Source organism: Anabrus simplex, chromosome 2 (assembly GCF_040414725.1).
Source record: "Anabrus simplex isolate iqAnaSimp1 chromosome 2, ASM4041472v1, whole genome shotgun sequence".
NCBI lineage: Eukaryota > Metazoa > Arthropoda > Insecta > Orthoptera > Tettigoniidae > Anabrus > Anabrus simplex.
The window spans coordinates 180,374,001-180,395,779 of record NC_090266.1 but is presented as its reverse complement, the minus strand read 5'-3'; the positions used below and the strand labels follow the sequence as shown (position 1 = coordinate 180,395,779).

Here is a 21,779-nt window from a genome sequence, read left to right as displayed (position 1 = left end):
TGAGGCATAATACAAAAACGCAAATAATATAAGATTCTAATACAATTAGCACCGGGTGAGTTGGCCGTGCGCGTAGAGGCGCGCGGCTGTGAGCTTGCATCCGGGAGATAGTAGGTTCGAATCCCACTATCGGCAGCCCTGAAGATGGTTTTCCGTGGTTTCCCATTTTCACACCAGGCAAATGCTGGGGCTGTACCTTAAGCAAGGCCACGGCCGCTTCCTTCCAACTCCTAGGCCTTTCCTATCCCATCGTCGCCATAAGACCTATCTGTGTCGGTGCGACGTAAAGCCCCTAGCAAAAGAAAAAAAAAAAAAAAATACAATTAGCTGAAGATGACTTTGTAAGAAGTCGAAACCAGTCCTATTATACGTGTTATAATAAATAAGTACTGATCAGGTGGAACTTTTCTTTCTTTTATGACATTTGGTGACAATCAATACGGAACAAAATGAAATTTATCAATCAAGATATAATGAAGTAACTGGGATTGTTTCTTTTTTTTTTACATTTATAACACGTGGTAAATAGATTCCACAGTGAAGATGCTATTGTGCTAATGTAAGATAAGGTTAAGAATGGACAGTCGTCTTATCCGTAGGAAATCACTAATTTCAAGCGTGGCCTTCAGAACTATGTATAGTTGTGGTGTATAGCTTGTAGATGTTGTTTGTAGATGTTTATATTGGTCTCAACACATGATTATTATTGTTGGCGTTTGTTTTGTTTTATTTGTTTTGGGGGTAAATTCATATACTAAAACTTGTGCTAAATCTTTTATTGGTGGAGTAAAGAAACACCTGGCATGCTACCCAAATTTAATTTCACAGTTAAATAGTAACTGACACAAGTGCTATAACAGGTATAACTTGAAAACTTTGTTCTCTCACCCATGGGTAACTAATGCAAATTTTTTTTTGCTTTACGTCGCACCGACACAGATATGTCTTATGGCGACGATGGGATAGGAAAGGCCTAGGAATTGGAAGGAAGCAGCCGTGGCCTTAATTAAGGTACAGCCCCGGCATTTGCCTGGTGTGAAAATGGGAAACCACGGAAAACCATCTTCAGGGCTGCCGACAGTGGGGCTCGAACCCACTATCTCACGATTACTGGATACTGGCCGCACTTAAGCGACTGCAGCTATCGAGCTCGGTAATGCAAATATCAAGCTCAAATTATTATTATTATTATTATTATTATTATTATTATTATTATTATTATTATTATTTTACGATTATTACTACTTGTATGTATGGCTATGAAGTATTGCATCCAGTTAGTATTTGTATTATTATTCTGATACCATCGTATTGTGTGTGAGGTTATGTCAGGAAAGCATTAGTATTATTATTTACGCAGTCAAATGATTGCGCTGTTTGTGAGATTATGTCACGAAACATGTGTTGTACATAAATATTTATATGAGTTCAGTTAATGTAAATACCTGTAAATTAATATTATATAATTTATTCTTACCAGTATATATAAATTGTAATCCGTAATTGTGAAACACACTGTAACTTCCAGAATGGTAATAGGTACGAGAACGATTGAGAATATTCTATACATTATAATCTGTGTATTAGACACTCTAAAATTTTCAAGAAGATAATTTTTTTTTGTAATGTATTTTTCTGGAAGCCTGGCCAGGACCTACATAAAGAGACTATCTTGACGGTGAAGGAGTTACTGCTGAGTTACTGTTATGTGAGTTGTTGGAAGTTATTGGTGGAAGAGTCATAGTTTAGCAAGGTTATGCTTATGACCATGTGTGGACATGCTTTTAAGCAGTCAACTGTTGTGTTCCAAGGTTGTAACCTCCAAGTGTTGTGTTATTCAGTTGTTTTAAAATGGCGGCTTGGTGATGTGTTTTGCTGTAACAGCAGTATCAAGGTTATGTGTGTGTTTAATTTGTAGATAAATGTAAATAAAATAATTGTACCAAATGACAGCATCTCGTGTGCGTCTTTGTGGATACGTTATAACAAGTAAGGCAATGAAGCAAGTTTGCAGCCTTGCCAGCCTGATGACCGTTGCCTTGTGAAAAGGAGTTCTCTCATGCTCTACAGAGTCAATTATTCCTGTAAATCTTTTGCAGGTGGTGCCCAATTTCGTTATTTATATTTATTTCAAATTAAAAGTTTATTCTTTACCCAGAGTTTGTGTTTCAATTTTGCCAAGTAGTTTCAATGTAAGCTTCTGCACTGACGTTACCGTAATTAAACTGTTCGACAGTTTGTTGTAGCACATCAGTATTTTCGTTATTTATGATTCCTTCATCAGGATGTGAGACAAACTTGGCTTTGTGAAAGCAATGACATACTGTATTTGGTGACCCTCCTTTCACAGCTTCTGTGATCCAAATTAAAGCATCGAGCACAGAGACAGACATTTCCTAGCCAAATTCTATCTCGGCCATCTTAGATCCATTCGGAATACACATCTCCTGCAAAGGGCTAGGAAGGAAATTTATACATTTTTGTATCCATTACAGCAGTTATATTTCTTTCCGTTCTTACATGAAACTTACTTAAACCATAACATTTTGTGATACAGACAGTTTACCAGTTCATAAAGGTTCTGCTAAAGGCAGGTTTAGTGAATGTGGAAATCTACTGAAGCAGAACAGAGACTCAATCTGGGCTTACAACATGAGACCTAGAATCGAGACAAAATCCAGGCAGCCAGGAAATTTGGTCCTGCTTGTGATTGTCCGATGCAGTGTTGGGCCAAAGTAAAAGCAAGAGCACACAATATTTTCTCCAAATAAAGAAGAAACTGCCTAAAGAACAACAGTAAGTTATCTTTACTGGAATACCTTATTGTTATGTTTCCACATCCTATTACTGCCACTACTGTACCTCCTTACTCCATCACAGGAATAAAAACAGACCTACAAAAATATTATTATCTTCTAAAATGTCAAATTGAGTTCTCAATGTATTTCTGATACACTGAGGCAGAACAGTCTCTGTGACTGAAATATGCAGTCATGTTTATTTCATTTCAATGATTTCATGAAACATCAAGTAAAGAGATCCCAGATCCATCTAAAGCATGGAATTATTACTCCAAAGAGAAATGGCAGACATACGTTATACCACATACTTGATATATAACACACACTCCCATGGCACAACAGCCCCAAAGGGCCATGGTCTACCAAGCGACCGTGGCTCAGCCCGAAGGCTTCCAGATAACGAGGTCAGCATGACAGATCCTCTCTGCTGTTATTTTTGGCTTTCTAGAGCGGGGCTGCCATCTCACTGTCAGATAGCTCCTCAATTGTAATCATGTAGGCAGGGCAGACCTCGAACCAGCCCTCAGATGCAGATAAAAATCCCTGACCTGGCCGGGAATCGAACCCGGGGCCTCCCTACACCACAGGGCCAGCTACATACTTGATATGAATAACAGTATTTTACTTTGGCACTGCTACAATACCCAATATTACATTAATATTTTTTTCTCTCATTTCTTCCAATAGGTAAATATCACAACTGTGCCAACAAGTATCATCATGAAGCAGTTCAGACATTCAGGGACTTTTCAGATACACTGTGAAAATACCAAAGCCAACTACAGCCAACTACAAAAAAAACAACCACACACACGCACGCACGCACGCACGCACGCACGCACGCACGCACGCACGCACAGTTTTTGACCTGTGATACGACAATATTTTGTATCTTGATTATTATGTTCAGTGGTGTCAAGATAAAGGAAAAGTATATGAGAGTGCTGAGAAGTTCTGCTGCATTTTCTGTGAACAGTGTAATACTGCATTTCAGTTACAGTTGTCGAACACTTGCCCAACAGGTGATATGCTGGAGATAGATATTGCTACAGAAAGAGCAAAGGGAAATTCACCAGTCTGACTCGTTGACTGAATGGTCAGCATACTGGCCTTCAGTTCAAAGGCTCCCAGGTTCGATTCCTGGCAGGGTCGGGGATTTTAACCTTCATTGGTTAATTCCAATGGCCCGGGGGATTGGGTGTTTGTGTTGTCCCCAACATCCCTGCAGCTCACACACCACACACAACACTATCCTCCACCACAATAACACACAGTTATCTACACATGGCAGATGCCGCCCACCCTCATCAGAAGGTCTGCCTTACACGGGCTGCATTCGGCTAGAAATAGCCACACAAAATTATTATACCAGATTTATATCGTACAAGACAAAACGAACTGCACCATTGTAAATCTACTTCTGAACAAATGAAAATACAAGATGTGCAGGTGATTCCACCCAAGTTAGCAGACAACCACGCCTTTTATTGCCGAAGTTACGGATTTATGAAGTTGGGATACACTATTGTGGAAATGACATGTGGTACACACACCTTTGGTCCAAATAAAAGGCAAAGAGAGAATCCAAGGAGATTGCAAGTTTCATACAGAAATACCTGGAGAGTAGGAATATTAGGGGCAAATAATTTCATATTATTTTACCTAAACTGCAAGGGACAAAATAAAAATTGGATACTGCTTTTTATGCATAGTGCCTCATTTACCTCTGGAGACACTGGACATTTATACTCATTTTCCTGTTGTGTAACATATCTATCTCTCATACAATAGGGACTTTGGTTGCATTGAACAATATGTACGAAGTCACAGATAACTTGTTCATACACCTGTGGAATGGGCTGACTGTATTGAAAAAGCAAAGATAACCAGGAAATTACACATTATGATGGACATTACACACTTCAAAGACCTGTCTACTCCCAGACCAGCCATTAACAAGAAGACCAAGACAGAAAATGGTGAGCCATAAAAATGTTCTGATGCATCTGTTCTTCATATCTCCAGGAGGCACCCACAAGTTTTGAATGTTGCCTATACATACAATCTTGAGAATGCAGTATATGCATCCACCAGTTTTCAAAAGAGAGGTAGAAGTGCAGGTGCTGTGAATCCCTTTGCTCTTAATGCAAAATGTGATGCCCCAACAGGAATCGGTAAGAAAAGTACGATTACATCATATCTTTACTGTCTTTTCCATCACTCATTTTTCACAGGACAGAAGTGTGCCTCTAACGGAGAGGATGAGGACGATGTTGAAATACTTGAATGATTGTGGTTGTCTCTCAAGGGAACTAAGGTGCCCCTTAAAGTATTCTTGGTTAGTAAGCATCACTGCTGCTTAATTTGTAATTAAATGCTTTGTTTAAAAAGAACATTACCATACAAAGGCAGTTTCCCTCACAGCTCCATGAACATAAATGCTGGAGACATTACTGCCCAAAACAGATTTTTTTTGGAAAAGCACATCTGTACAGTGTTGCATATCACTGTAGTTACAAACTTCATATTCATGAAGTTCTCCTAAAACACTACTCTGTAAACATGTGTGATTGTAATAAAGTTACAAACACCCTCAAAACATTGATAGTATGATTTCTGATTTACGTTAATCTTTTAAATCTGATTAACTCAAAACAGCACAGATGTGTAAAATGGCCCTATTGTCTCAACTGCCCTGACTGTATATCACAGCCATTGCTAATAAGTCAGTATTTGGTATTAATGATGGAGGCAAAACAGAAGCTGAAAGGAACTTACAACAAGATCAATTCAACATCAGGATTACAACTGCATTCTATACTTTTAATTACCTCTGATTGGATTCATTTACAACAAATAAAATAGTATTTGAACCCAATTAGTGTTTATTGTACATTAGCGGCACTGGAGATTTAAAAAAATTTCTATGAGAATGAATAAATTATTTATAAATTATTACATATCATGACATATTCTATCATGTTTACTGCCATCCTAAGTAAATTCAATGTATCTGCAAAATTTGAGTTTTTGAAATAAGTGTACTCTATGGCTTTTAGGGCCATTTTTCAGTGATTTTTCATACCCAAATTAACATATCTAGAATCAAATTCTGAATATTAGCCATATTTTGTTTGGTGTATGTTACAAAATTGCTGGTTATGATATACAGTAACTTAAAACATAGCCAAAATAGCGTGACTTGCATTTCCCTTGTTTAACCAATATTTCTGCTATAAAATACAATAAACATGTTAAGGAAATGGCAGCTTTACGTACAGCATAAGAGAGGTAAAGCAGCTCAAAATCTAAGATGTCAATTATCTCCAAACAAGTATTTTGCACATACGTTCAATTCGCTTAGGACGGCAGGTTATCGAAAGCCCTTTTCTGCAATAAAAAAAAAGTAAAGATAAAAAATAGTGGCCTTAATGCAACACTGTAGGTTCTGTCTATTTATAGCCACTTTTCTTTCCTTTAGGAACACTTCTGCATTGATAATACACAAGATCTTTATTGCAGTAGGAGGAAGTTACTGGTAAAGGCAGCTCTAAATTCTAGCAGATGATTAAGCACCTAGATGGTAACAGATATTGCCCAACTATACAAAATTAATATGAACACTGGCAGTTCTTGTGGGAAAATGAAACACATCGACCATGAAGTGATAAAATAAATACATTACAGTGAATAGTGGGAAAACTGCAATCACTTTTCTTCTACACAAATATAAAAAAAGTATAGTCCAGATATTTTTAAGCCTGGCTCCTTGGCTAAATGGTCAGCATCAAGGCTGTTGGTTCAGAGGGCCCCGAATTCAAATTCTGGCTGGGTCAGGGATTTTCACTGCATCTGGTTAATTCCTCTGACTCAGGGACTGGGTATTTGTGCCTGTCCCAAACTCTATTTACTTTTGAATATTCTTATTACCAAGATATACTATGAGAGGCTGTAAACTTTGTATGATAATATTTATATACGGTTTGACATCACATTATTTCAGAGTATCAAATATATTTGTAATGTGCACTCTATGATGCCAAGACGATAAGAATAAGAATAAAGAAGGGGTACTTGACACCCCATATTCATTCAGATATAATTCATCAAACAGTCAATTTTAGCAATTAAATCAACAGACAACTAACACCGTGCATAATTCAAAGACAATGATATACATACATACATACATACATACACACACACATACATTATCATTATAGAATCTTATGCCTTTCAGTGTTCAGTCTGCAAGCCTCTGTGAATTTAATAAACGTCGCCACAATCCTCGATTTGCAACTAGTGTTGTAGCCTTATTTAGTTCTATACCTCTTATCTTTAAATCACTAGAAACTGAGTCTAACCATCGTCGTCTTGGTCTACCTCTACTTCTCTTACCCTCCATAACAGAGTCCATTATTCTCCTCGGTAACCTATCCTCCTCCATTCGCCTCACATGACCCCACCACCGAAGCCAGTTTATGAGTACAGCTTCATCCATCGAGTTCATTCCTAAATTAGCCTTTATAACCTCATTCCAAGTACCCTCCTGCCATTGTTCCCACCTGTTTTTACCAGCAATCATTCTTGCTACTTTCATGTCTGTTACTTCTAACTTATGAATAAGATATCCTGAGTCCACCCAGCTTTCACTCCTGTAAAGCAAAGTTGGTCTGAAAACAGAACGATGTAAAGATAGTTTTGTCTGGGAGCTGACTTCCTTCTTACAGAATACTGTTGATCGCAACTGCGAGCTCACTGCATTAGCTTTACGACACCTTGATTCAATCTCACTTACTATATTACCATCCTGGGAGAACACACAACCTAAATACCTGAAATTATCGACCTGTTCTAGCTTTGCATCACCAATCTGACATTCAATTCTGTTGAATTTCTTACCTACTGACATCAATTTAGTCCTCGAGAGGCTAATATTCATACCATACTCATTGCACCTATTTTCAAGTTCCAAGATATTAGACTGCAGGCTTTCGGCACAAACTGCCATTAAGACCAAGTCGTCAGCATAGGCCAGACTGCTTACCACATTTCCACCTAACTAAATCCCTCCATGCCATTTTATACCTTTCAGCAGATGATCCATGTAAACTACAAACAGCAAAGGTGAAATATTACAGCCTTGTCTAATCCCTGTAAGTACCCTGAACCAAGAACTCATTCTACCATCAATTCTCACTGAAGCCCAATTGTCTACATAAATGCCCTTGATAGATTTTAATAATCTACCTTTAATTCCATAGCCCCCAGTATAGCAATTATCTTTTCCCTTGGTACCCTGTCATATGCTTTCTCTAGATCTACGAAGCATAAACACAACTGCCTATTCCTCTCGTAGCATTTTTCAATTATCTGGCGAATACTGAAAATCTGATCCTGACAGCCTCTCTGTGGTCTGAAACCACACTGGTTTTCATCCAACTTGTTCTCAACGACTGATTGCACCCTCCTTTCCAAGATGCCACTGAATACTTTGTCTGGTATACTAATCAATGAGATACCTTGATAGTTGTTGCAATCCTTCCTGTTCCCTTGCTTATAGATAGGTGCAATTACTGCTCTGTCCAATCTGAAGGTACCGTAACAACACTCCATGCTAATCTTACTACTCTATGAAGCCATTTCATCCCTGCCTTCCCACTATACTTCACCATTTCAAATCTAATTTCATCTACTCCTGCTGCTTTATGACAATGGAGTTTATTTACCATCCTTTCCACTTCCTCAAGCGTAATTTCACCAACATCATTTTCCTCCTCCTCTTCATGAGCTTGGCTGTTCGCAACACCACCAGGATGATTTCATTTTACATTGAGAAGATGTTCAAAATATTCTCTCCACCTCTCCAGTGATTCCCTGGGATCTATTATGAGTTCACCTGAATTACTCAAAACACTGTTCATTTCATTTTTTCCTCCCTTCCTAAGATTCTTTCTTACTGTCCAGAAAGGTTTCCCTGCTGCTAGACCTAGCCTTTCCAGTTTATTACCAAAATGTTCCCACGACTTCTTTTTGGATTCAACAACTATTTGTTTCCTTCTGTTTCTTTCATCTACATACAAATCCCTGTATGCCTTGGACCTTGTTTGGAGCCGTATCTGATAAGCCTTCTTTTTACGTTTACAAGCTGTTCTCACTTCATCATTCCACCAAGATGTTCGCCTTTTCCTATCATTACACACAGTTGTTCCTAGATATTCCCTTGCTGTTTCAACTACAGCATTCCTGTATGCCACCCATTCACTTTCTATATCCTGAACCTGTTTAGCGTCTGCGGTTCGGAACTTCTCACTAATCTAATTCATGTACTTCTGTCTAACTTCATCACCCTGGAGATTTTCTACACTTATTCGTTTGCAGACAGATTTCACTTTCTCTACCCTAGGCCTAGAGATACTTAGTTCACTACAGATCAGATAGTGGTCTGTATCATCGAAAAATCCCCAGAAAACTCGTACATTCCTAACAGATTTCCTGAATTCGAAGTCAGTTAAGATATAGTCTATTATGGATCTGGTACCCCTAGCCTCCCATGTGTAGCGGTGAATAGCCTTATGCTTGAAGAATGTATTCGTAACTGCTAAACACATACTAGCACAGAAGTCCAGCAAACGCTTCCCATTCCCATTAGCTTCCATATCTTCCCCACATTTACCAATCACCCTTTCGTATCCTTCAGTTCTATTCCCAACTCTCGCATTGAAATCGCCCATTAGCACTATTCTATCCTTGCTGTTCACCCTGACCACGATGTCACTCAATGCTCCATAAAACTTGTCAACTTCATCCTCATCTGCACCCTCACATGGTGAATACACGGAGACAATTCTAGCCCCAATTCCTCCAACTGACAAATCTACCCACATCATTCGCTCATTTACGTGCCTAACAGAAACTATGTTGCATGCAATGGTATTCCTGATTAAGAGCCCTACCCCAGATTCTGCCCTCCCCTTTCTAACACCCGTCAAGTACACTTTATAATATCCTATCTCTTCCTCGTTATCTCCCCTTACCCGAATATCACTTATTCCTAGCCCAGATGCATCCTCTTTGCTGACTCAGCCAGTTCTACTTTCTTTCTTCCATAAGCCGCATTAATACTGATAGCTCCCCATCGAATTCCATTTCATTCGCCAAGTTGTTTCCAAGGAGTCCCTCGCCTGTCAAATGGGAGTGGGACTCCATTACTCCCATAGGTCCGAGGCTTGCTTAAAATGTTCTGAGCTCAGTAAATTCATGAAGCAGGATGCTACCCTACTTGCACATAGTCCAAGTGAGCATCTCTCCTCTAATGGGTTATGGACCACCAGTGAATTGTGTAGTCCTAGCCGCCTGAGCACAAGGAGGGCCATGTCTCGGAATACGTTCAAGATGCCCACTCCCATTCCATAGTAACTGGTGTCCCGACTCTCGGGACCACTTACTAGACCATTCAGCCGTTGCCCATGGTTCATGAACTAGGACGTGACTACAGTAACCCACACCATGAACCATGCAATGATATACTACACCTTTAAATCCAAGGTTACAATTAATGCTCAATATTTAGTAAGGAGGCTCATAAGTGACCTACATTACAAGCAAAGCGGCCAACTGAGTAATTATTATTATTATTATTATTATTATTATTATTATTATTATTATTATTATTTCAGTTCCTTGAATGAATTGTCAGTGCAGCATACTTCAATTCACAAGACCCTGGGTTTGATTCCTGGATGGGCATTTTAGTTTGCCTTAATATACACCTCATTTCCATGCAACATCAACCAATACAGACACATGCAATAATAAATATATCCCTCCACATAGGACAGGTGGTAGGAAAGGCCTTAGAACAGGGCATAAATCTATACATAGTGCTGAGGCCAAGAAGTGAGAATATACACCTATCATATATATATATCACTAAATATTTTCCAGAATCTGGGAACAAGTAAACAAACTAACAGTTTGAATAATGGGATGAGGATTTTGAGGATTAAAAAAACAGGAGTAGGGAGAAGGTGATAAAAAGGACTGTTGATATTTGCAATCTGTAAGTGCACTGAATACCAAGCAGCCATTATTAGAAAAGAATTTTCTGTGACGACAATCTGTTCATCAAATATCCAATATGGTTCTCATATTGTGAGAACAATGGAAGTGGATAACTGAGGCCTGTATCAGGAGGGTCACTAGGGAAATAACTGCAAAGGAAAATTGTATTTCTCTACAAAATATGTATAAGCTAGCCACGTTAATACTTTCATATTGTGAAAATTTATTAATACTGCCACACTGACTTTATACTTTTTCATGGGATTTAACATAAGTGAGAGTAAAAATTTAGAGATATCTCTTTCTTTAAAGATACTAGCAAAAATCTTGTTCCCACACCACCTCCTAAACTAATCCCTTAAAGGAAGAATGGGCCCACATCACTTCTTTGGAATATGTTTTTATCTGATCACCTTCTTGAGAAAAGGCACAGGGAAATGAAGTCTACCAGAACCACCAGGAAATCAGATCTTACAAATAACATACAACTAAGGAAAAATTTCATCTATTTAGAGGATATATATATGATACCTTCTAAGTTGAGATAGGCAGTTGACACCTGTTTGTTTATTCTTCTCGCACCTGGAAAAAAAACCCTGAATAATCAATTCAAGAACAACATACCATGTGTATGTTTAAAAAATATATAAAAATAATGTACAGAAATAAAAACGAAAGAAAAGAAAATCACATACATCTATTTCTGACATACAAGTCACTGATGATTATTTTCTGTGAACCATTTAAGGAAGTCTCATGCCTCAATATTATGATCTATTTTAAACATACAAAATCTACATTCTTTCAAATTTCCATTAAAATTGATATAATATCAGCAACTTGAATTCACCAGTAATGAACAGAACCTCTGGAAGCCATCACAATCATACTTTACACATTTACATTTTATTCTATATTATATATGAATGAGTAATTAGAAGAATTCCACTAGTATTATATGGGTATATTAGTAGCCAGCTTACAGTGATATAAGCATGTTATATGACTGTGGAATGGATTCAGCTAATAGAGAAATTTACTTCAAACACACACACACACACACACACACACACACACACACACACACACACACACACACACACACACACACACACACACACACACACACACACACACACACACACACACACACACACACACACACACACACACACACACACACACACACACACACACACACACATATATATATATATATATATATATATATATATATATACACACAACTGAAATAAGCATGAAGAGGAACTACCATCTGGAATATTTGATACAAAATCAAATTTGGTCCATACAATATACATTTAAGAAGTACATTTCCAAGCTTAATGTACCTTGTCTGACTATAAATACTGTCACACAAAAACTGCTTTGAGAACAGATGGAGTATAATTTGTAATTTGTCAACTACCTTTTAGTATGTTACATACAAGCACACAGATGGCACCAATTAATTTTCAAGATGTTAACCTTTAGAACATGCACAGCTGCAAAATCTCACCAGCCAGTCATCTACTGCTACATCGAGAATCTTAATTCGAAAATACATCCCTGCTCCCACCTAGGAGAGCTTTCTGTACATTCAGTCCTCACCATATTTTGTAATTGTGTTTGTGAAAGAGGAATAAGCAATGAAGATGAAGTGAAGCTTATTTAACACTCTCACTGATACATCTTCCTCACTTTATAAACTGGAGTGGAAGCCTGTTGGAAGCTCCGTAGTGTATTTTTGAACATGGTTTCGTTAAACTTCATCACGTGAAGGTCCAAGGCAGATTCCATACGCACAAGTAATTTTTTTTCACAAAACTATAATCTGATGGAACCTTCACCAAGCCACTATTGAGGAAGGGTGGTGACTTCTCTGAACTCCAGGAACTCTCCCATGAACTCCTTATGAACTTCCAGCACACATCTTGATACTCCGGTAGTTAAGGTTCTCTTTAATAGTGAACAATTTTTCATTGGTGAATGGAATCTTACAATGTCCATTCTTGGCATACCACTACAGGAGCCATCTCAAATTCAGTTATTTTTGCTTCTTCTGTTAGGGCATCAGGAAATGTCCAGTACTCTGCTAGTAATGCATAAACACAACACTGTAAGTGAATACAGCAATCCAGGGGCGATTTGTGAGGTAGCGCCGGTATGCCATAGCACTACCAATGTAATGATGAAAGAATATAAGAAATGTTTCCTCTAAAGAACAGCTTATATTGAATTTAAATTTCAAAAAATGTATGCATTATCTTATTCTGCCCGGATTTGAATGAGCGCGCAAACTGATATATGCTCTGGTGGCAATTGTTTGAGTATGTGTCCGAGATCCCATGAGCACTACTTCCGTGCATAAAGACACTGTGTAGAAGACTGTTTGGTTTAGGTTGGTATGTGTTATTTTTTTGCTAGTTGCTTTACGTCGCACCGACACAGATAGGTCTTATGGCGACGATGGGATAGGAAAGGGCTAGGAGTGGGAAGGAAGCGGCCGTGGCCTTAGTTAAGGTACAGCCCCAGCATTTGCCTGGTGTGAAAATGGGAAACCACGGAAAACCATCTTCAGGGCTGCCGACAGTGGGGTTCGAACCTACTATCTCCCGAATACTGGATACTGGCCGCACTTAAGCGACTGCAGCTATCGAGCTCGGTGTTTGTATGTGTTAAGGGTCAAGGGAGTGCCAGTGGCTGCGTGATGCATCACTTCAATTTCATCCACGAGAGAGTAGCATGTAACAAGTTCAACAGTATATGGCATGCACAATGCAGTTAACACCCAGCATTACTAGTTTATCAATTTTGTCAATGTATCTAATGACTATTAAATGCCCACCTGGTATCAATGATCACTATGGTGCTGAAGTCTATATGGTCTGGCACCGTGGTTAGCCGGATTGAGTCCTGTTAGTCGAAAAAATGTTGCCACCAGAATATTGGCAGGCAGGCTAGGGGAGGTGGTAGTATACAATTTCTAATCACTAGATTGCGTGACATAATCCTGGATTAAATTCCAAAACTCTCCACAGTGCTCATATGGAGTGAAGCCATATGACATTCTTGATGGTGATTCACCCATCGGATGGGCACATTAAGCCTTGAGCAGACCCACTGGTGCTATTTGACAGGAGTAGGTTAAGTGCCAACACCAGGTTTCATTCTCTCCCTTCCTAATATCATATATCACGTCATTTATCTTATCCCATTAAATTCTCAGATGAGGTTGATGTCAGGAAGGGCATATAGTCGTAATTTTTTTTTTTTTTTTTTTTTTTTACAATTGGCTTTAAGTTGCACCAACACAGGTATGTCTTATGGGGACGATGGGACAGGAAAGGATTATGAGTGGGAAGGAAGTGGCCATGGCCTTAAATAAGGTACAGCCCCAGCATTTGCTTGGTGTGAAAATGGGAAACCATCTTCAGGGATGCCGACAGTGGGGTTCGAACCCACTATCTCCCGGACGCAAGCATCTGGTAGTAAAACTAGCAATGAAGATTCGTCTCACTTCACACCCAACCCCATAGAGAAACAGGACAAGGGTTGAGCATCTATCTATCTCACAATTATTAAATACTGTATCTTTTACCAACAAGATATTCTTAACTCCTTCATGTTAAAACATTTTGCAATTTTTAAAACATTTGTATTAGCAGCAAACCTAAACCAAACCCCATGGCACTACAGCCCTTGAAGGGCCTTGGCCTACCAAGCGACTGCTGCTCAGCCTGAAGGCATGCAGATTATGAGGTGTTGTGTGGTCAGCACGACGAATCCCCTCGGCCGTTATTCTTGGCTTTCTACACCGGGGCCGCTATCTCACCGTCAGATAGCTCCTCAATTCTAATCACGTAGGCTGAGTGGACCTCGAACCAGCCCTCAGGTCCAGGTAAAAATCCCTGACCTGGCCGGGAATCGAACCCGGGGCCTCCGGGTATGAGGCAAGCTCGCTACCCCTACACCACGGGGCCGGCATTAACAGCAGAAATAAGTGTTTTTCTATCTGTAATGTAAGCTGGCAACATTGTTACCTTTACCTACCAGAATGTAAGCACAAAAATATCAGATTCCTTAACTTTTCTGCTCTGTATGAGTTTTTTTGGAAAAGCATTTTTAATTTTATTTTTGGTATAATTATATCACGAGCAGCAGGTATCCCTTCCGAATACATACACTGTATGCCCCCCCCCCCACCTTTTTTCAACGGCCATAAGATGTTGAATACACCGGTTCTCATCCGACCGCAGTTAAGCAACATTGGGCGTGGTCAGTACTTGGATGGGTGACTGCTTGGGAACACCACGTGCTGTTGGCTCAATTCCCTTTTAAATACATTATGTTTTTTATTAATTTATATAAACGTTTTTACATTATTGTTACATCTTAACCGGGACATGTTTCGCCTAGGCATCTTCAGCCTCTGTTCCTACTACCTAAGATCAAAATAGCCAGGATCCTGGGTTTTGTTTAATAATAAAATACTTAAAATAGTTAAGCTGACATGAATTGTTTTAACTAAAAAATATATATTTTTAATGTATATTCTATGCTCTGTAGAAACGCCCGTCTGAAGCGAATTGTTATGACTAGGGCCCGGATTCATATGCACTAAAACCTCCAAAAATATGCATGCACATATGCACTAAAAGTTTTTGAAAATATACACAAAAGTATGCACTAAAAATAAAACAAAATACACTTACTAAATGCATTATTTAATTTTAACTCAGTGTTAAATTGATAAACATGTTTCATTCCTTGTAAAATGATTCATGGCAGTAGGTTATTAACAGTTTTTCAATGTTTTCAGGGGTCCATGACTTTCTGTTGTCAGACAGAATTAATTTATACGCTGAAAATGATCGTTCTACGTCGACACATGTAACTGGGCAATACTTGTACACTGGCACCGATTGCTTGGAACATTCTTCTGGCAAAGACTGCCTGATTATACTTACATAGTTGTATATGGATTGAAATGTCAGAAAGAAGGAAATAGCTGTTGTGAAAAGGAATAGATCTTACGGCAACGACGGGATAGGAAAGGGCTAGGAATGGGAAGGAAGCGGCTGTGGCCTTAATTAAGGAACAGCCCCAGCATTTTCCTGGTGTGAAAATGAGAAACTACGGAAAACCATCTTCAGGACTGCTGACAGTGGGGTTCGAACCCAATATCTCCCGAATGCAAGCTCACAGCTGCACTCCCCTAATCGAACGACCAACTTCCTTGGTATACTGTATGTGTGTAAAGTAACTTGAACCTTTCAGGATGAAGGTACGGCATTACGTTTTTTCTTTTTTCTTTTGAAATGCTATTTGTTTGGGGCGTCGACCCATGTGGATCTTTTGCCCCTGCTGGAACCAATTTGTATGAACCTGTGTGTAATTGGAATAGCGGTAGTGTGGAATGTTGTGTGTGAGGAAAGGAAGATTAAGGACGTCACAAACACCCAGTCCCTAGGCCTGGGATATTAATCATTACAATTAAAAAACCCTGACCTGGCCGGGAATCGAACCCGAGGCCGCTGGGTGACAGGCGGATGCGTTGCCCCCTACACCGCGGGGCCAGACTGAATTTGATTACTCCATCTATTGATGGAATGTATAATGTATTCAATTAGGAGGATACATTTCATTTTACCTTTGTAAAGTGAAAACTGTCGAAACGGAATTATTCTAATATCTTGTAATAACAACAGGTCCCACACATGCTCGATGGGATTTAAGTCGGGTAAAGCGCAGGTCAGTCCATTTGCCGAATATCCTCTTGTTTCGAAAGCTCCTCCACCTGCACCGTTCATTGCGGTTGTGCATTGTCATCCATAAAAATGAAGTCAGGGTCGAATGCAGGGACTAACGACATGGGAAGAAACAATGCACGAGGAATGATCTCTTCTCTCAGATCAAGACTACAGCAGTTACATCACACCAATGTTGTGGTATTTTCTGTTCCTCACAGACACTATCTTCCGGCATGGTCTTGTGTTAACAAGGAGGTAAACAAGGTTCATGAAGAACTTTTGAAAATATGTAGGTACTTCAAGAATGTAAAATATGTAGATATAAGTAATTTAGGAAGAATATTTTTATACCTTCAGGTTCTGCACCTAAATAGATTGGGGAAAAACGTATGTTGTAAATAGTATAATAGAGTTCGTTAATGCAATTCAATATGTAGAATGTGAAACTGCTCCCATTTCTCGAAAAAAAAAAAAAAAACAACAAAAAACAAAAAAAAAACCAGAATAAGTGACTGATGTAGGTCGGTCTGTTGTGCTCGAGTCGAGGAATGGTATTAATACTCATGGTAGTCTATACAGGTTAGGTTCTTTAAAACGGTATTGCGGAATAGCGTTAATGTGCAAGGTAGACAGACTAGGTTAGGTTCTTATCAGATCAGTAAAAGCAATGAACCTGTAGAAACAAATCTACTACTAGGCCTATTGTGGAATATGATATCCAGAATACTGGTAGTGTCCAGGAGATAGAAATTGACAATAGTTTACTGACTATCCTGCAGGTTAATATTATTCAATGTGTCAGAAATGAAGTGTTAGTACTAGAACATTTCTGTAAAACTGAAAAAAATTGATGTGGTATGCATGTAAGAACATTGGCTCGTAGAAGATCAAATTGAACTCCTTGTGCCCAATGGGTATATTATGGCAGATGATATGTGTAGAAGTAATAAGAAGAACGGGGGTGCTGGAATTTGTTAAGGTTAAGGTGTTAAAGTAATACATTAGAAGCTAATGATTTTAAGTTTGTATAGATCTCCGAAGGGCAATGTTAAACTATTTCTTGCAAATTTTGAAATAGTTATGGAAAAATTGTTAAAATTTTATACTAAAATAGCTGTCTGTGGTGATTTAATATATGGAAATGGCAAAGTCAGACGAACAAACTTCAAGAACCTTTTAGAACCTTTTAAGATTTAACCTATACAAACAAAACATTTGAACGCAATAATGCGTGCATTGATAATATTATTGCTGCCAATGATGCTTTCACAGCCTGTACTTACAGACATGACAGAGGCTTTTGGGCTTATGCCGTGTCAAGAAAATAACGTGAAATTCTTTATGTTTCCCAATGAACTTTGCTCTGCATCATCAGAAGAAAATCTCAACTGTCCACTACAAAGGTTTCTCAAACAATGAGGTTTCAGACTGGAAAGAAATAGAGTTAGGAATGGCTGTGGAAGTTAGTAGAATTTGAAGGAACTTACTAGAAAATTGAATCTAACAAAGAAGGCAGCTAAGGATAACATGATGGCAAGCATAATTGGCAGTCATACAAATCTTAGTGAAAAATGGAAGGGTATGTATAGGTATTTTAAGGCAGAAACAGGTTCCAAGAAGGACATTCCAGGAATAATTAATGAACAAGAGGAGTGTGTATGTGAGGATCTTCAAAAGGCAGAAGTATTCAGTCAGCAGTATGTAAAGATTGTTGGTTACAAGGATAATGTCCAGATAGAGGAGGAGACTAATACTAAAGAAGTATTAAAATTTACATATGATAACAATGACATTTACAATAAGACACAAAAGTTGAAAACTAGAAAAGCGGCTGGAATTGATAAGATTTCTGGGGATATACTGAAGACAATGGGTTGGGATATAGTGCCATATCTGAAGTACTTATTTGATTATAGTTTGGTTGGAGGAGCTATACCAGATGATTCGAGAGTTGCTATAGTAGCCCCTGTGTATAAAGGAAAGGGTGATAGACATACAGCTGAAAATTACAGGCCAGTAAGTTTGACATGCATTGTATGTAAGCTTTGGGAAGGCATTCTTTCTGATTATATTAGACATGTTTGTGAAACTAATAACTGGTTCGATAGAAGGCAGTTTGGTTTTAGGAAAGGTTATTTCACTGAAGCCCAACTTGTAGGATTCCAGCAAGATATAGCAGATATCTTCTGGATTCAGGAGATCAAATGGACTGTATCGCGATTGACCTGTCTAAAGCATTTGATAGGGTGGATCATGGGAGACTACTGGCAAAAATGAGTGCAATTGGACTAGACAAAAGAGTGACTGAATGGGTTGCTATATTTCTAGAAAACAGATCTCAGAGAATTAGAGTAGGTGAAGCTTTATCTGACCCTGTAATAATTAAGAGGGGAATTCCTCAAAGCAGTATTATCGGACCTTTATGTTTTCTTATATATATAAACGATATGAGTAAAGGAGTGGAATCAGAGGTAAGGCATTTTGCGGATGATTTTATTCTCTACAGAGTAATAAATTACAAGATTGTGTGCAACTGCAACGTGACCTCGAAAATGTTGTTTGATGGACAGCAGGCAATGGTATGTTGATAAACGGGGTTAAAAGTCAGGTTGTTTCACAAATAGGAAAAGACCTCTCAGTTTTCATTACTGCGTTGATGGGGTGAAAGTTCCTTTTGGGGATCATTGTAAGTATCTAGGTGTTAATATAAGGAAAGATCTTCATTGGGGTAATCACATAAATGGGATTGTAAATAAAGGGTACAGATCTCTGCACATGGTTATGAGGGTGTTTAGGGGTTGTAGTAAGGATCTAAAGGAGAGGGCATATAAGTCTCTGGTACGACCCCAACTAGAGTATGGTTCCAGTGTATGGGACCCTCACCAGGATTACCTGATTCAAGAACTGGAAACAATCCAAAGAAAAGCAGCTCGATTTGTTGTGGGTGATTTCCGACAAAAGAGTAGCGTTACAAAAATGTTGCAAAGTTTGGGCTGGGAAGAACTGAGAGAAAGAAGGAGAGCTGCTCGACTAAGTGGTATGTTACAAGTAACTATTCTCATTTTGGTTCCATATTGAAGTTGACGTATGTCTCAAATATTATTACAATATTTATAAGTCCGCCTGTTCAATACAATACAATACAATATAATCCACTATTTCATATGGTCATTAGCCATCATTAGCAACGCCTCCACAAGAAGTTCCATTTTCTTTTCTACTTTCAGATATATCAACCGTATACATTTTAACATATTTATTACGTTCACACTTCTGTTTTAAATAACTGACAGTGATTTTACCATCTTGGATTCATATTATGGGAATGGAAGAAACATCCCCCTTTGATGATTGTGCTTGCACTCAAGGCCGTCACAGTCTTAATGATATGTAACAAAAGGATCCATTTTAGTTTTAAACTCTCAAATATTCATGTTTAACAACGTTTTAATCCTCAAAAACTGTTAATTTACTGATTTTTTTTTTAACACACTTTGGTGCAATATTGTTGTTTTAGATGTTATTGTATAATATTTTACGAAATCATTGTTCAACATTTTACCCTATAATTTAGAAGATTGGAAAGACTCCATATGTATTATTTTTAAGATTGATATAGGCTGATGATGCCCGTAAAGTAGGGTGAAACATGTACCATTGCCTTTTATGTATTATGTATAAATTTTTACCATATGAAATAGTGGATTATATTGTATTGTATTGAACAGGTGGACTTATAAATATTGTAATAATATATGAGACATAAGTGGTATGCTCCGAGCTGTCGGCGGAAAGATGGCGTGGAATGACATTAGTAGACGTATAAGTTTGAGTGGCGTTTATAAAAGTAGGAAAGATCACAATATGAAGATAAAGTTGGAATTCAAGACGACAAACTGGGGCAAATATTCATTTATAGGAAGGGGAGTTAGGGATTGGAATAATTTAAAAAGGGAGATGTTCAATAAATTTCCAAATTCTTTGAAATCATTTAGGAAAAGGCTAGGAAAAAAAAAAGACAGGGAATCTGCCACCTGGGCAACTGCCCTAAATGCAGATCAGTATTGATTGATTGATTGAATTTAGACGTTATAATGGAAGTCACCAGATGGCTCCCCGGATGCGGTACAGCGCTAGCGTTCGAAGCGGAAGCTGACAGAACACCATCAGAATTAGTCTGAGAGGGTCACATAACATAACAGGTGTATGCACATATGAAGGTATGACATTGACACAAGCCTGAAATGAAACATTTGGCGATGAGGAACGTACGAATTTGGAAAACAATGAAATGAAATAACAATAGTGAAGGGACAGGGAAGGGAACTACCTACGTAAATCCTTAATGCTTGGCAATCAGGTATTACTTAATTGATAGCCAGTGTCCCTGTTGAAATTGTTAGGATTTCTACGTAATTCCACAGCTTCCGTAATAATCTTGGACCTGTAGTGTCCAGTGTGGGTAAGAGCTCAAGCATCTTGGAACATGGCATCATGACCCGACGATAGAGCGTGCTCAGCTATTGCTGATTTTCTGGCTGGTTGGGACTAATATTATGTTCATGTTCCTTGATATGAGTACCAATGGACGGGCATGTTTAGTCAATGTATACCTTACCACAAGTACAGGGAATTTCGTATACCCCAGGATGTAAAAGTGGGGACAATTTGTCCTTGGTTTTACTCAGACTATGAGCAATTTTAGTGACGGTGTCAAAGATGTATTTTATATTGTGTTTGCGGAGGACCTTGGCAATTCGATCTGTGGTGTTATGAATGTAAGGCAGGTAGGCAGTTCCCTTCACTTCTTCCTTCTGTGAGTTTTGCTTGGTCATTTCTCCGGGATGCAGGGCTCTATGAATCTGCAAATCGTTGTAACCATTACCCTTGAACATGATTTTGAGTGTATCCATCTCCATCTGGATATTTGATGGCTCAAAAATTTGTCTCGCCCTCTTGGTGAGTGTCGTGAGAATGCCTTGTTTTTGTACTGGATGGTGGTGAGAATCTGCATGAAGATAGCGATTTGTGTGGGTAGGCTTACAATAGACTGTATGTCCTAAGGAGCCATCCAGTTTTGATGATGATGCTTGTTGTTTAAAGGAGCCTAACATCGAGGTCATCGGCCCCTAATGGTACGAAATGAAATAACAAAAAATTC

At 38.6% G+C, this 21,779-nt stretch overlaps 1 protein-coding gene and 1 pseudogene across 5 annotated transcripts in view; one reads left to right on the top strand and one right to left on the bottom strand.

Annotated features, from left to right (window-relative positions):
* The window catches only part of RhoGAPp190 (Rho GTPase-activating protein 190), a 1,293,865-nt gene that overhangs the window by 80,477 nt on the left and 1,191,609 nt on the right, over positions 1-21,779 (bottom strand). For 4 of the 5 annotated variants that reach the window (XM_068226122.1, XM_067140451.2, XM_068226124.1 and 1 more), the window contains one exon: positions 11,397-11,447. The exons of the other annotated variant lie outside the window; for it this stretch is intronic. In XM_068226122.1, the coding sequence (XP_068082223.1) occupies positions 11,397-11,447 (51 nt within the window). The remainder of the gene's footprint in view (positions 1-11,396; positions 11,448-21,779) is intronic. 5 annotated transcript variants of the gene reach the window in all.
* LOC136865003 (5S ribosomal RNA) lies at positions 15,077-15,192 on the top strand (annotated as a pseudogene).